Source organism: Danio rerio, chromosome 5 (assembly GCF_049306965.1).
Source record: "Danio rerio strain Tuebingen ecotype United States chromosome 5, GRCz12tu, whole genome shotgun sequence".
Classification (NCBI taxonomy): Eukaryota; Metazoa; Chordata; class Actinopteri; order Cypriniformes; family Danionidae; genus Danio; species Danio rerio.
Window position 1 is genome coordinate 21,393,495 of NC_133180.1, and position 16,040 is coordinate 21,409,534.

The window sequence follows — 16,040 nt, forward strand, 5'->3', positions numbered from 1 at the left end:
AGATCAAATTTGATAGACAAGACCCACAGAACTATCAAGATTTTTACACTCTGTTAAAGTCTGTGCAAACAACTAACAGCTTAGCAATTCATGTGACTTCATTCACCATATGAGAGGCTTCTTTAAGCTGCCATCACCAAAAAAAGCCTTTTATATTAAGTATTAAATGCATTTCAGTAGTTCAGTACTTTCTCCTTGTGTCATTCCAATGTGATTTCACATAATATAATAACAACTGAGAATTTTTTTTATTGTTTTTTTTTTTTAATGTTTGTATTGTTTGGGTTTTTATGGAAATCTGGTTCAATTCCATGTTAACCTCTCCTTTAGAAATAGAATTCAGAGGGGGAAAAAAACTATGACATCTTAAATGCTTATTTTCCCCAGTGTATATATAATGTTATATATATATATATATATATATATATATATATATATATATATATATATATATATATATATATACAGTTGAAGTCAGAATTATTAGCCCCCTTTTGATTTTTTTTCTCTTTTTTTAATATTTCCCAAATGATGTTTAACAGAGCAAGGACATTTTTACAGTATGTCTGATAATATTTTAACTTCTGGAGGAAGTCTTATTTGTTTTATTTCAGCTAGTATAATAGCAGTTTTTAATTTAAAAAAAAACAATTTTGGGACAAAATTATTAGCCCCTTTAAACTAATTTTTTTTCCGATAGTCTACAGAACAAACCATCATTATACAATAACTTGCCTAAATACCCTAACATGCCCAATTCACCTTATTAACCTAGTTAAGCCTTTAAATGTCACTTTAAGCTGTACAGAAGTGTCTTGAAAAATATCAAGTAAAATATTATTTACTGTCATCATGACAAAGATCAAATAAATCAGTTATTAGAAATGAGTTATTAAAACTATTATGCTTAGAAATGTGCTGAAACAATCTTCCCTTCATAAAACAGAAATTGGGGAAAAAAATAAACAGGGGTGTTAATAAGTCAGGGGGGCTAATAATTCTGACTTCAACTGTATATATATATATATATATATATATATATATATATATATATATATATATATATATATATATATATATATATACTTTTTTTTTTTCATTTTATCATTACTGATATTATAAAAAATTCCAACACTTAAACATTTTACTTTTGTTGAAAAATATTGTGAAAAAGATATTAAAGTTATTATTTAAAGGATAAGTTATTAAATTTAGTTCTCTATTTTATTCTAATTTATTAATTAGTAGTAGTAAATCCCCAAGGAGACTCGCTGTAATTCCACTACAAACATAATTTTATTGTCTTTAAAACTACAAATCATATGGTAAAACCCGACATTATTGTATATAGACCTTAATTTGTTTGGAACATACACACTCCCTTGAAGATTTGATCAAAACAAAACATAAGTATGATTAATCTGATTAAATAAGTACAACAGTCTGCCACCCAGTGACACACAATACAGAGAAAGCTGCTTCATTAAAAGCCTGTAATATCAGATATTATAAAACATCTACGATCTGGATATTGCAGTTGTTCTGGGCGAAAACATTTACAGTCGGATGCACTGATGCATCATCTGCTCCATCAATCTCATCATTTGTGACACACACACACACACATACACACACAGACAAATACAAAATGCCCTAACATGCCCTGTTCCCTGACATCCGTTCTTTCTCTGTAATCGCATCTGACTCCATTAGTATTGAAGGTATTTTCTAATAGCTGTGGGTGGGCTGGTGAAGGGGGGCTCTGTCACATACACGCACTAAGCGCTACCGCATTATAGTAATTGCAATTGTCTAAAAGCAGTGAGCGGGACGGCGAGCTGCGAGTTAATCGTATTGGCAGCACAGAGGGCAAACGCCGTAATCTGCTTTATCTACAAGTCAAGCTCCATTCACTCCACACGCCATTGCTTTTCTGTGAAGCAGCTGCTGGAAGAGTGTGCGTCAACTCTCACTCACTAACACACACTGAATGAAGCTGCACTGTTCTCTCAGACGCGCAGAATTAAACACAGTAAAAAAGAGGAACAGGGGTCACATATTACAGTTCTCCAGCTGAACCACCATAAACTCATTCAAACCGTTATGTAGGTTTCCATACCCTTATCATTAAGTATTACAGTAATAATAGTACTAGCTGTAAATAAATAAGAATAAGAAGTTTAAATAACAATATAAATAATAACTAGTCCCAGACCATTTTATAACAATAATAATAATAATAATAACTATTATTATTATTATTATTAATATTACTATTATAAAAAGACGTACAAATTAGTACAATACTGTAAATGAATTACAGTGATGGGTGGAAGTTGTTATAAATTATTTACTAAATATCAACTAGCCCCAGTCTCCCATTATTTATTTATTTATTTATTTAATGTTATTTAAATTGATTTTTTATGAATATTATTAGTGGCAGAATTCAAATATAAACACAAGTAGAATCACTTGTCCTAATCTGACAAATTGTTTATTTATTAATTAATGTACTAATTTATTTATTGATTAATTTATTATCATTATTAGTGGTAGTATTAAAAAATAAATACAATTATAATCACCTGTTCCTATCCAACAAATTATTTTATTTATTTATTTATTTATTTATTTATTTATTTATTTATTTATTTATTTATTTATTTATTTATTTATTTATTTGTAATACAAGTATAATCACTTGTCTTAACCTGACAATTAATTAATTAATTTATTTATTAGTTAGTTAGTTAGTTAGTTAGTTAGTTAGTTAGTTAGTTAGTTAGTTAGTATTGGCAAAGAGCATAGAATCACCAAGAGGCGACACTTTAGTGAGATTTGGGAAACAGCCACTAGATGGCGCAGCGGCCATTTTGGAATAAAAATTCCAATAGAACAACAGCATTTTATAAGCCCGCAAAATAAACTATTAAAAGTGCTGATGATTGTGATAGTACGTATTTTATTGTTGTCTTTTTTTAGGTTGTATCTCAGCTTTAATGTGCTTTTTAAATAAACACATAAAAAACAAAGCAGGTGCTTGCCAGCGCGAAAGCAATAAGACCCATTGAACAGCCGATCGCTTTCAATGTTTATTTATTAATTTATTTATTTATCATCATTATTAGTGTTAGAATTCAGATATAAACACAAGTATAATCACTTGTCCTAATCTGACAAATTGTTTTTTTATTATTTAAATTATTAATTTATTTATTATCATTATTAGTGGTAGCATTCAAATATAAATACAAGTATAATCACTTGTCCTAATCCGACAAAAATTGTTTATTTATTTATTTATTTATTTATTTATTTATTTATTTGTTTGTTTGTTTGTTTGTTGTTGTTGTTAATATTAGTGGTAGTATTCAAATATAAATACAAGTATAATCACTTGTCCTAATTCGACAAATTGTTTATTTATTTATTTATTTATTTGTTTTTGTTAATATTATTAGTGGTGGCATTCAAATATAACTACAAGTATAATCACTTGTCCTAATCCGACAAATTGTTTGTTTATTTATTTATTTATTTATTTATTATTATTAGTGGTAGCATTCAAATATAAATACAAATATAATCACTTGTCCTAACCTGACAATTTATTTATTTATTTGTTTATCATTACTAGTGGTAGAATTCAAACGTAAACACAAGTATAATCACTTGTCCTAATCCGACTATTTATTTATTTATTTATTTATTTATTTATTTATTTATTATTAGTGGTAGTATTCAAATTAAAGTATCACTTGTCTTAATCCAACATATTATCATTATTATTATTTTTCCAATAACATGAATACACAGTGACAGGTAGCTATTTTATTACAAACTATTTCTGTAATAAAATTGTGACAATTAGCCTCCTCTAAAATTTTACATTATATGTATTAATAATTTATTATTATTTCAGTCAGAAATTTTTATAAAAGTGTCCTCAAGATGGCAGAGTGGAGACACGCAGGAACAAGAATTATATGAGGAAAAAAAAACACTGCATGTCGACAGGACAGCAAAATTACCCCACTCTGCTTTATAAACACTGGTATAATAATATAACTGATGTAATAATATAAAATAACGTAATAATTCCATGTGATTGTCACATAAATATGACACATACTATACAAATTAAACTAATTTGCTTCCTCAAATCTAAATTACACTTCTGTTTTATTTCCCATCACTAGATATTCTGTTTCTAACAAAAACACATCCGTATACAAAAGTAAACAGCCATTTCTCCAGTTTTACTTGTTTTAAAATACTACAAGGTAAATTCACACTTTACCCTTTTCTTTTTCCGGTCTTAATTTTTAAAACTTATTTCTGTCTCTGTGTACTATTTCAAGTTTATTGAGACTAACAAGGAAACTAATTGTTGATTTTAACCTAAATAACTCTTAAAATGTGAAAGTCTGACAATTTGCAACACAAAGACACACACAAGTTAAAGCAACTTATTGGATTATTTCACACAAAAATGAAAATTCTGTAATTAATTACCCACCCCCATGTTGTACCAATCCCCTGAGGCCTAAGTTCATCTTCAGAACCCAAATTAATACAATCTCTTAACAGACAACAATGGTAACAATAACAGACAATATTAGACAATAATGGTCCTGAGATTTTCAAAGTCCAGAAAAGAAAAAAAAACATTGACAAACCATTCCATGTGATTTCAGTGGCTGAACTCTAATCGTACGAAGCAAATGAAAATATGACTTTGTTCACCCATATCTTCTTTCCTGCATGAGGGTCAGTGTAAGCATTTACTCAACATAAGCTTATTCTGAAAATGTACCCCTATGTATGTTTCTGGATATCGCTATAGCCAGAAATACGTATGGCTGCATTTTATTTCTACAATGAATGCTATGGGGCAGTATAATGCTGATCCTCTTCTTTCGAACCAGGTCAATCAGTGCTTTTAAAAACACTATTGCTTGGGTTTAGGGAAGAAGGAGGGTGAGTCAGTTGATCGGTCAGTCAGTCGATCAGTGATCCAGTCAGTCAATGGCCTCTGGTGAATTTACGTGAGAATAGCAGACAAATAGCACTCTCAAAAGAAATTTGAGATCCCAAAAAGCATACACAGCGACCTCTGGTGGATTTGTGAAACAAAAACTGCTTAAAACGTAGCTCCTGGAACGCATTTGATGCACTTCAGAAATGTATATAGAGATACATTTTCAGAATAAGCCTGGGTTGCATTTACTACAGGCAGTGCACACATTAACATTAGAATGCGCAGTGCTACACACAAGTGTTGTATTAAAACACACACGGTAAATTTGCACCCTGATCTGATGCAGTAGTTGCATTCTTTGTGCTTCATTTCATTACAGTTGAACCACTGAAGTCACATGGAATTTTTGACAATGTATGTTTTCTTTTCTAGACTCTGATCATCTCAGGACTACTGCTTTCTATGGCTCAAAAGAGAGCTCTCAGATTTCATCTGAAACATTTTAATTAGTGTTCCGAAGATGAACATCAGGGGATTAGAGCGACATGAGGGTAAGTAATTAATAACAATTTTCATTTTTGGGTGAACTAATCTTTTAACTGAAATGAGAACTTACTCATTTCCACTACTGAAACAGTGTTATCTGTTTCAGTGGTTTGCATTATCAGCCCATCTGTCACTTCATCTTACTGATATTTTGGGCTAAACATGACAATTGTGGAGGGCTGAGCTCATCTTCCAGTCCTCGACTTCCATACCCATAAAATGTGTATTAACAATTACAAAGATCCTCAGAAATATTATACCACAGCTTCCTCTTTAACAGATTGACTGCAGAAGCTGAGCATATGAGTGTCAGAAGGCAGTGTTTTACTACTGTAGATGCCTGAGGGTTATGCTTGAGGACCATCTGTTCAAACCTCTTAAACCTCACTATGGATGAAGGTAATGACCCAAGACCTTCCCTATCCATTAATTGGCTTACTTTTGCCTTTTTGTGGGTTACAGTGAGAACAGAGGAGAACAGCCAGACTTTTCTGGATCTAGTCCATCTTTAACTGAGAATAATAGTCCACACTGACTGTGCCATCACACAGTTTCTAGTGGTTTAAAGTTTACTATGAAAAAAGTCACTTGCACATGCACTGCTGAAAAATGCTTCCTGTTGTTGATAAAATCTTACAGAGCAGAAGCAAGGACCGAGCACACCAAGAATAACATTTTTTTTCCCATGATTAATAGAATTTTTGGATTTATTTCAGCTGATGAATGATAAAAATACTGACTCCCAATCTAAATTTACTTTCCTCCACTTTCCCATGTTAAGCACACAGAGCAGTTATTTTCACAAATTAAACCTGAAGTCCATATAGTTTAGACATTAAAACGCTGAGTGTGCCTCACATAGGTGAGTGGGTTTGACAAACCACCTGTAAAAAACTCACACTTTTATCTCTCTGACACTTACTGACACTTGCACCAGTTTTTTGCACATTTGGACCAGAGACTACGGTTGGGCCGATACCACTCAAAAAATATATATACTACTCAGCTGTGCGAATGAATGATTTGTTTCGTTCCTTGGAAAATAAGGATTTTAATTAATGCTTCACTGTAATAGTTGCATCACAAACCTGTCATATATTTGCTCATTTTTTATATTTGTCATTATTTTAAAGATTATGCCTTGAGCATCTGATTTTTTTCTGCTGATGTGCTTTCATTTTCTCTGTCTCACTCGTGGCAAGTTCAGGCGAGGGATTGTTTAAAAAGAAACCCATAACTGGATAATATACATTTGGATTTAAAAGAAAAATTATCTTCATATTAAAAATCCAATCAATGTAATAGAGAATGCCCTTAAATAATGCAGCCTAGTTGTCAGCAAGCATGAGTGTTTATTAAGATTGACAAAAGATTAAAAAAAAAAACATTGAAATTGAGATAAAAACACATAACTGCTTTGGCAAATAATGTTTATTGTAGACATCACGGGATGACTGATCATGAAGGAAAGTGTAGTCTGGCACATTTGTTACCCATGGCAAGTCAAGATTTTATCAAGATAAAATTGCATAATTTAACATAGTGACTTTCGCAACTGAATTGTGTGATCTGACCAGGGCTTGAATGACTACATTTAAATTTAACACATTAACATGTATTCATTCAGCATTGATGCATAAAATTGACATTTTATGCATAAAAGAAAACCTAAAATGGGATTTTAGAATGAAAAAATACTAAGCATAACTGCATTCAGCATTTGTAATAATAAGAAATGTTTCTTGAGCACTTAATTATTAAAATCAGAAGGATTTTGCGACACTAAAAGTCTCATTTTGCATATAACATGAAAATATATTTTTATAAATTAGGAGTCAAATGGATCACACCCACAGTTCGGAATGCATGTAACCCATGGATTAATAACTTTTTTAACTTGTAGGTTAATCCAACATTTATAACAATTGCAGAGAGATCGCCCCAGCGTCATTCAAATCATTTGTATGAAAGCATGTTTTCTTTCCTGTAAAACATAACGATGACAAAAAAGTTTTAAGTGGGACCAACCTAAATGCTTTCTTAATTATTAATTAAAGGCATTTTCTGTCCCTACTTTTTTAGCCTAAATATTGTATTCAGTGTAAAGCTGCACAATTAAACATTAAAAGATCGTGATCTCAATTCAGACCTGTGCAACATGAATGATAAATGATGATGATTTGCATATGTTTAATAATTCTTTAAAGCGCTGCATTTATACCTGCATTTAATCGAGAGACTTTAAAAACTTTTTCCGATAGTTACAAACAATTAAATAACACAGAAATACTGAGAACAGTTTATAGTTCAGATATAAACACTAATGTGTATGATAAAGAATAAAATCCCCGTTTAATGGAACTTGACGCTGGTGAATGTTGTAGCAATTGCATTGGCAACAAACAGACCATCAAAATTATGCCGCAGAATAGGTTTTTAAAAATTATACAACTATAATATAATAAAACATCAAGTTTTATAAGTGAATTTGTTGAATCATTCATTGAAAATAAATCTGATCTGTTGTACAAGATGTTAGATTTCTATATTTACTGTAGCATTATCATCAACAGTAGCAAAGATACATTTTCGCATTGAATATTTTCCTTTTTTTCAGCTGGTTCTTCCTTGATTTTTATTTTTATTAAAATTACAGGTTCTAAGTTTTGTTTCTAAAACAAATGACTTTTGCAGTAATATTTTTGTATAAATGGAAAGCCATTTGCTTCAGAAAAACGGTCCGATCGGTGACTCAAAAACTGCAGTGTGATCCGAACCATGAGATTTGCTATCCGTTACACCACTATTAAAAATGTATATAAAAACAGAAAACTATTACTTTAAATTGTTCTAATATTCTGCCAAATTGCTGTAAGACGCAATCTTTATAAGTTCCTTTAAAAAAAACAACCCAAAACCCTTGAACAATGTACTTATCATTGCAGTTATTGTTATAGTTTTATTCTTGATGTGAACAGACCCTTAGGGAAGATACTATCGACTGATTCCTGACATTTGTTTGACAAGCCAGAAAAAAAAACTTAAAATCTGACACATTTCAGCTTTTTACAGCAAAGACCTTCAGCAAAGACCCTCAAACACTCTTTCCTGAAGGACCAAATATGATACAGGTCACATGTATATTTAATGGCATCACCTCAAAAGAAAAAGCTTTTATTTCAAATATTAATGAACTGCCTTTACGTTTATGCACAGGAATATTGAGGCTTTATTGGGGATTAATATAGATGATTTTTAAGGACTATAACAAGCAACAGTGTTAAACATTTGTATGTTAACAATATAATAAATTATTTTATTGCTCAAATAAGCTTTATTAAAAATAACAAATACATTTTCTGTTAATTTACTGTACTCAAATAGATTATTTTTGCTACTGCATTAACTAAAATCATGAATTTTCATCAAACTCAAATATAAATTTTCTGTTTTTAAGATGTGTGTGCCTAGATCTAGGAAAAATACATTAGGACTATGAAGCATCTTTCGAAAGCTATGAACAGCTCACAAATGTGCTACTCTACAACCATCAGAAAAAACACACACACACACATTCATTATTTCTTTCAGCATTCACCAAAAGGGCACTCCACTCCTCCAGCTTAAAGCTTTAAAAACGCAGCCGGTCTGCCATCCTCCATGGCCTTCATATTAAACATGACTCTTTGTGAAAACTGACCACCAACACGCTGAATCATCCTCCTGTGATCAGCTCACTCTAATCAATATCTGCATTCTGCTTCACAGGGCACACAGTGTTTACTGCTCCCCACACCCTGAGCACTTCAGTAGAGCAACATGAACCAATGTAAAACACACAACTGCAAAAGTTGCACAGGGTAGTGGTCCGAGTGTGATACATTCATGCAAATAAACATAAATGTAATGTAATAACAAATATATACAGTTAAAGTCAAAATTATTAGCCCTCCAGTGATTTTTTTCTTTTTCAAATATTTTCTAAATGATGCTTAACAAAGCAAGGAACTTTTCACAGTATTGCCTATAAAAAAATATTCTACAGAAAGTCTTATTTGTTTTATTTCGGCAACAATAAAAGCAGATTTTATAAAAATAAAAACATTTTAAGGTCAATATTATTAGCCCCCTTTTATTAGCAAACTTTTCATTAATTGTCTACAGAACAAACCATCATAATACAATGACTTCCCTAATTACCCTAACTTGCCTAATGAACCTAATTAACCAAGTAAAAGCCTTCAAATGTCACTTTAAGCTGTATAGAAGCGTCTTGAAAAAATATCTAGTAAAATATTATGTACTGTCATCATAGCAAAAATAAAAGAAAAGTTTTTATTCCATTAAACAGGAACTTACAGAAACAAGAAACATACAGGAGGTTCTAATAATTCAGGAGAACTAATAATTCTAACTTCAACTGTATTTATTACTCTACACAGCAGGGGAAAAGCACTTCAGGTGAATTTATCTTAATAATACAATTAAATAACAAAATAAGGCTATATTAGTACATTAACCTTTATCCTAATCAGTTTTGTACTCTGCAGCTTAAAATGTTTGAGCTCTTTAAACTAACATGGATCCTGATTCTGCTGGGCCCGACTGGGTGATAGGAATGTGCTCAGTGTTTCTATATCACAAAATTCCTCCTTTAAGACTTTTTCTCCACTGAGACAGTCTGAGGTTGCTTTCATCAAAGGATAACTGTGCTTTGTGGTTTGAGACATGACGGAGAGCAACATTAATCATTTCTTTTTTTAACACCCATAACCACATGCATCTGCAGCGAGAACGTGTAACATATTCTGTTTGATATAAGGAACATTCTCTGCGTTCATCCAGCTGAAAAAACATCAACAGCAGTGGTGTAGATGCTAAAAACAGAAATACATCCTCTGTCTAATTTATTTCCCTAATAGCTTCACAGATCTCAATTTCCATAAACTAGATCTGCCATTAACTTTTAAAAGTTTGCAATATCAATTTAAATGTAAGATATTTAACTTAAATTGTCAATGACAACAATGACAACAAGTGCAAGCATATAAAATATTGTGTTTGTCTTCACTTTATTCTAAACCGTAAAGCTGCTTTTAGGTTTTTTTAGAACGATATATATGGATCAATCAAAATAGAGTAACTGTGGTTTCACACTTGGTTTGGTTTCCAACCGATTCAACTAAACTTAAGCTAGTTTGACATCAAAAATCTTTTGTTTGAATAATGATAACATTGTTTTCTCTTTGCAAAAGTTAACTCCACCTAAAAAGATCTGGGGTACAGTTCATATGGTATGTTTTACTTCTGAATTGAACTCAGATGTTATAAAATGAATGACTGCTGTGGTGAAGCCATGGCCATATAACCCTGCAGTTCAAGACTAGTAACTCACTGAAGCTAAGCAGGGCTTGAGCCTGGTTAGTACCTGGATGGGAGACCACATGGAAAAACCGGGTAGCTGTTGAAAGTAGTATTTGTTAGGCCAGCAGGGGGTGCTAAACCTGCTGTCTGTGTGAGTCCTAATGCTCCAGTAAAGTGAAGGGGACACTATACTGTCAGTGAGCGCTGTCTTTCGGATGAGATGTCGAACCAAGGTTCTGACTTTCTGGGATCATTAAATATCCCATGGCACTTCTCATAAAGAGTAGAGGTGTAACCCCAGTGTCCTGGCCAAATTCCTTCCATCGGCTCTTACCGATCATGGTCTTCCAATCATTTCTATCCACCGAAGTTGCTGTATCAATGTCTCCCCACTCCACCAATAGCTGATGTGTGGTGAACGTACTGGCGGCCTTGTCCTGTGGCTGCTCTCGCATCATCCAATTGGATGCTGCACATGGTTGTGGTGTGAAGAGACCCCCTCTCATGATTGTGAAGTGCTTTGAGTGTATGGCCATACACACTAAATGTGCTACATAAATACACACACATTATAAACTGTGTATTTATGTATTTACTAACTTGCTTTCCTGACTAGAGTGTCTCATACACTGCAAGCAGTAATATTCACATGTATTTTCTGTTCACAAAGATATGAATCAAGTCATTCTGCATTTATTTGAAACAATTTTTATAACATAAACAAATGTGCTCATCTCTGTTGATAAAAATTTCAAAACATTTCAAAATGCAAAGTACAAAGCATTGGTGAGCATGACGCTTGCATTCATTTCAGCCTTTGCATAGTTGTAAAATATAAACAGGGGTAAACGGGTTCCACTCTGATAACACAAACACAGCAGACTATGAACAAACTTGAAATCAGCTTAAACCTTTAATTTATTAATGAGGATTTTAGGTTCAAGTAGTATTTGTAAAGACTTGGATGGAAGCAGAATACTGCTGTTTGTACAGCATAAAGCATCATCTACTGTTAAAAAAAGTTCAGAATCTATTCGAGAGAGAATAGCAATGCATTTTGAAAAATCGATTGGCTCTAAAAGTGGACATCACTTTATTATATAGCATTCTGTTTTAAGATTTCCAGGATATATTTATTTTTAGGTCAAATTATCTATCAAATTAGTGCAGGGCGATAAAATCTCTATTAATATTTATTGACTAAATAATATTGTAAATATTGATAAAATAAAAGATTTGGTATGTAGTGCAGCTTTGGTATGAAGGAGCACGCGCTTTGGAAGCAGTGCCAATAAGCTTAGGGTGTAAGTTTGTCATTTTAAATGGAGGCGCGCGACTTGCACACTGCGCATATTAGAGCGACGTGCACATGTTGTGCAAGTGGCGCGCACATGAACCATGCGCATTTTCCAGCCGCACCTATTTAAAAACTTCTGAACTTTTCTGAATGCCGCAAGGACTCCACCATTAATTTGAGTAGAACTAACCAATCAGCTTCACACTTTGGGCTCTATTTTGATGGTCCATGCGCAAAACGGAAAGTGCAGGGCACAAACGCATTCACGGCGTGTCAGAATCCATATTTCCTAATTTAAGGATGGGAAAATCCACTTTGCTCCGTGGCGCATGGTCTAAAAGGGTTGAGTTTATTTTCCTAATGAGTTATAGGTGTGTTTTGAGAAGAAACCAATCAGAGTCTCATCTCCCATTCACTTTAAGAGCCAGCTGCGTCGCGCCATAAGCGCATTTGCTATTTACATGACGTAAAGTAAGTGTAAGTGGAAAAACTGAGCATTTCACAAGCAAACAGTTAACAGTTAATAGTTTTTTTTAACAGAAAACAATTAAACAGAGCATCTACCGTGCAAGAAAGAGAGATAAATGATCTACTTTCACTTTTGCTCTCGTGGATAGGGAAACCTTGTACGCACAGACATCAATTAGCCTATAAATAATTAATTTAGTTTGTTAAGCGCAAATATTTGTTTCAAAACTATTTTTTAAATTCAGTTCTAATTTCCAGCAAACGAATAAATGAACAATAATAACATAGTGTGTTTTAAAAACCTGAGTTATATCCTAAAACACATGCTGTGCCCCATATGGTCTAAAACCTGCAGGTGGGCAAATCTAAGCTTGTTTTTAATAAAACAAATATAAATATGGATATAATAAATAATACTGCTAATAATAATAACATTATACAAAAGCACATATGAGCGCAAATGCATTGGCTATTTAAACAACATAGTGCAAAACAGCAAAACGACACTTCCGTCAAGCTGAAACTAGCAAATAACACTTGCGCCGGATGTATAATAGGGCCCTTTGTATGGAATTTACACATATCAGTAATAGTGGTAGATTAATTACCTCAGACAAACAGCGCACACACAAACACAACAGCGCTTTTTACTTTTGTCCATAAACTTGCATTAGAGCTGCAGCAATGGTTTGTCCGTTTGTCATTCACTGAGAAAATGGTTGATGGTCGCCTAGTTACGAGAGAAGGCAGGGGAGCATGGACGCAGAGTCCATTGTAATGGTCAAGGAATCTACATGCACGCGTTTCCACGTACGCGATTGTTTATTATAAAGTGATCAGATACTTTGTTTAAAAAAATTTGTTTTTGACTATTTAAACTATTTGCCTTAGTAATGTTGGTAAACTGAAATAAAATGTTTAAATAAAATAAATCCTAATATTCCTATATGTATTGCTAACAAATATTTATTAATTATCAATATTGAATGATTTGAAACATGATACTGTGATAATTTTTTTTTGCAATATCGCCCAGTCCTATACCAAATCATATTTTGTTTGTGAACGGCAGTATTAACCAGGCTGGACTAGTATGGAACTTCATTCAATGCTGTTGTTTTGACCAATGAACTTTGGTTAACACCAATTTCAAAGATGAAACAAACAGAATGCAGGAAATGCTCTTACCTCTCCCATCATCCATCTCTTTGGTGGTTCGTCCTTTGGCTCCATGGCTCCAGCTGCTGGTGTGATCAAATCCTCGTCCGGCCCACTCGGGTGCATCCTGCCCCCTACTCTCCTTCATCCACGGTGGTCCGAATCTCCGGGGGGTTCTCCGTGTCTCTTTAAACACCCGACCTAAGAGCCCCAGACCCTCAGACGTGGCGCTCCCACCACCTGTACCTCCTCTACCCTCAGACAGAAGTGGGTCGCTGCCGCTTCCAGCGATGCCGGCGGTAGAAGAATCGCTGGAGAAGCCGGAGTGGAGAAAAACAAGGCTGCCGGCAGTGAGGTAGAGCAGGATGAAGGAGAAAAAGCGCACCGGTTTACGCCGAAAATAGCGGTGGATCTTCAGCAGAGATCTGGCCATGATGGGCTCTCGAGCCACACACATTGGCCCTCGATGTTACACAGACACATATAAAATCAGAGACTGCACCTTTCTAAAAAATGTTCATTGTTTAGTGTCTGTTTCAAGAACTATAGCAAATCCAGGAGACGGGACTTGTTAAGGCAACGACACCAAGTTCTGTCCTGTGCGTCCTTGAGTCTTTCTACGTCCCAAAAGAGGAGATTGGTGCCACCAGAGAGGCCATGTTGTGAAAGGCGAGTGGCACTGAAGACTGAAAGATGATCTTGCTTTCACTCCTGTTATCGGACTCCCGCTCTCCCGAGACCTTGTTTCCCACCAAGCTGTCCGTCAATTAAAAGCAGCGCTGATTCATGCCTGACTCAGCCTTCACTCACAGACTGAAAAACACAAAATGACAGCTACTGAACAAGGAGGAAATACTGATGAGGCCCCTGAGCAAACAAAAGCACTGTATCTGAATGTGATTAAGGGCATAGAGCGACAATTCAATAACATACTGTAGAAGTAGAGGAGAGAAGGGCACAGCCTAACACTGTATGACTTTCTCAGTTTGTTTCTATCCACATGGGTTATTTTTTTCCAAATGGATTTCTAATCTAGTACAAATATGTGGCTCTGTTTGATAATTATAGTGTATAGTAAATACATAGCAACCAAGAACTCATGCTTGAGAGTATAAAAGAACAATGTGAGCAAATGGATGAAGAAACATTTTTAAAAATGACCTTGCTAATGGCACAGAGTAGCATGGTTCTAATAATAATGGCAGATTGTAATCTATTGTTACAACAAGTCCTATCTGCACAACCTTTTTTTAATTTGAAAATTGCAGTTTCCAAAAAAAAATACACTTTATTTGAAAAGGTATTAATAAGACATGAAAACCTTTAAAATCATGACATGACGTCACAGATATGAAGGAGATTTTGTGCACGCTTAAGACAAGTGCTATTAAGTGTCATTTGCTCTAGATATGTCATTTTAAATGCAAAGGTGACATTGTAAGAGATGTCTTTGTTATGACAACTTGACGTTACCAAGAGAATGCATTTTGTGTCATAAATCTGTAATAAACATGATCATTATGAGGCCATTCTAAGGGGTAGATCACACCGAACACGTCTTTCCATTTTAAAAACACAAAACACCACACTGCCTTTTTTGTTGACAAAACATAAGTGTTTTTTATGACTCTAGGTAACGACTGAATCAGCTGTTCATTTAATAATATTGTGAAATTAAAGATTGAGTCATAAAGCACCGGATAACTCAAAACAGCAAGTCTCTCCTCCATCTTTCACAGTCTCCGTAGTCATCTTGAGAACACAAACTCTGTCACCTCAACGGAAACCCCGCCTCTGCTTTCATTTGATTTGACAATGAAAAAGTAAATCATTCAAAAAAGGCACCTCTCAACGCAAAATCTCATTCGGTTTGATCGGCCCCTAGTTTGGTCAAAAATTGATAAAAAATTGTTGCTTAATGATTTCTGTTAGTTAGTGACACATTAAAGAACTGTCTAAACTGATAGACTAAAGACCAGAGACTAAATAATCTGAGCAGATTTACCTCATTTTAGATAACCACTAAAAACTGAGATTTAAAAAATGTACTACAGAAATGTACTTTTGCTATTGCTGCATAAATGTTCAATGAATATCTTCAAAACATTTTTGAAATTCTGCCCAAATTTATTCTGGTTGCATCCAAAATCGCCTACTACTCGATTAGGTACTACATTTCAGTTACAACATGACTGTTAGAAAAGTGAGTTCTATATCAGGGAT

The 16,040-nt window shown here is 33.7% G+C and overlaps 1 protein-coding gene across 4 annotated transcripts in view; it reads right to left on the bottom strand.

The window, feature by feature from the left end:
* wscd2 (WSC domain containing 2) overlaps positions 1 to 16,040 on the bottom strand; it is a 143,917-nt gene that overhangs the window by 38,862 nt on the left and 89,015 nt on the right. For 3 of the 4 annotated variants that reach the window (XR_012405986.1, XM_073950540.1, XM_005165158.6), the window contains exon 4: positions 13,848 to 14,630. Coding sequence is in view for 3 of the 4 variants with exons in the window: in XM_073950540.1 (XP_073806641.1) it covers positions 13,848 to 14,274 (427 nt within the window). In the remaining variant the exon portion in view is untranslated. Of the gene's footprint in view, positions 1 to 13,847; positions 14,631 to 16,040 lie in introns of those variants that run through there. The other variant, NM_001109769.1, reaches the window with a different exon arrangement.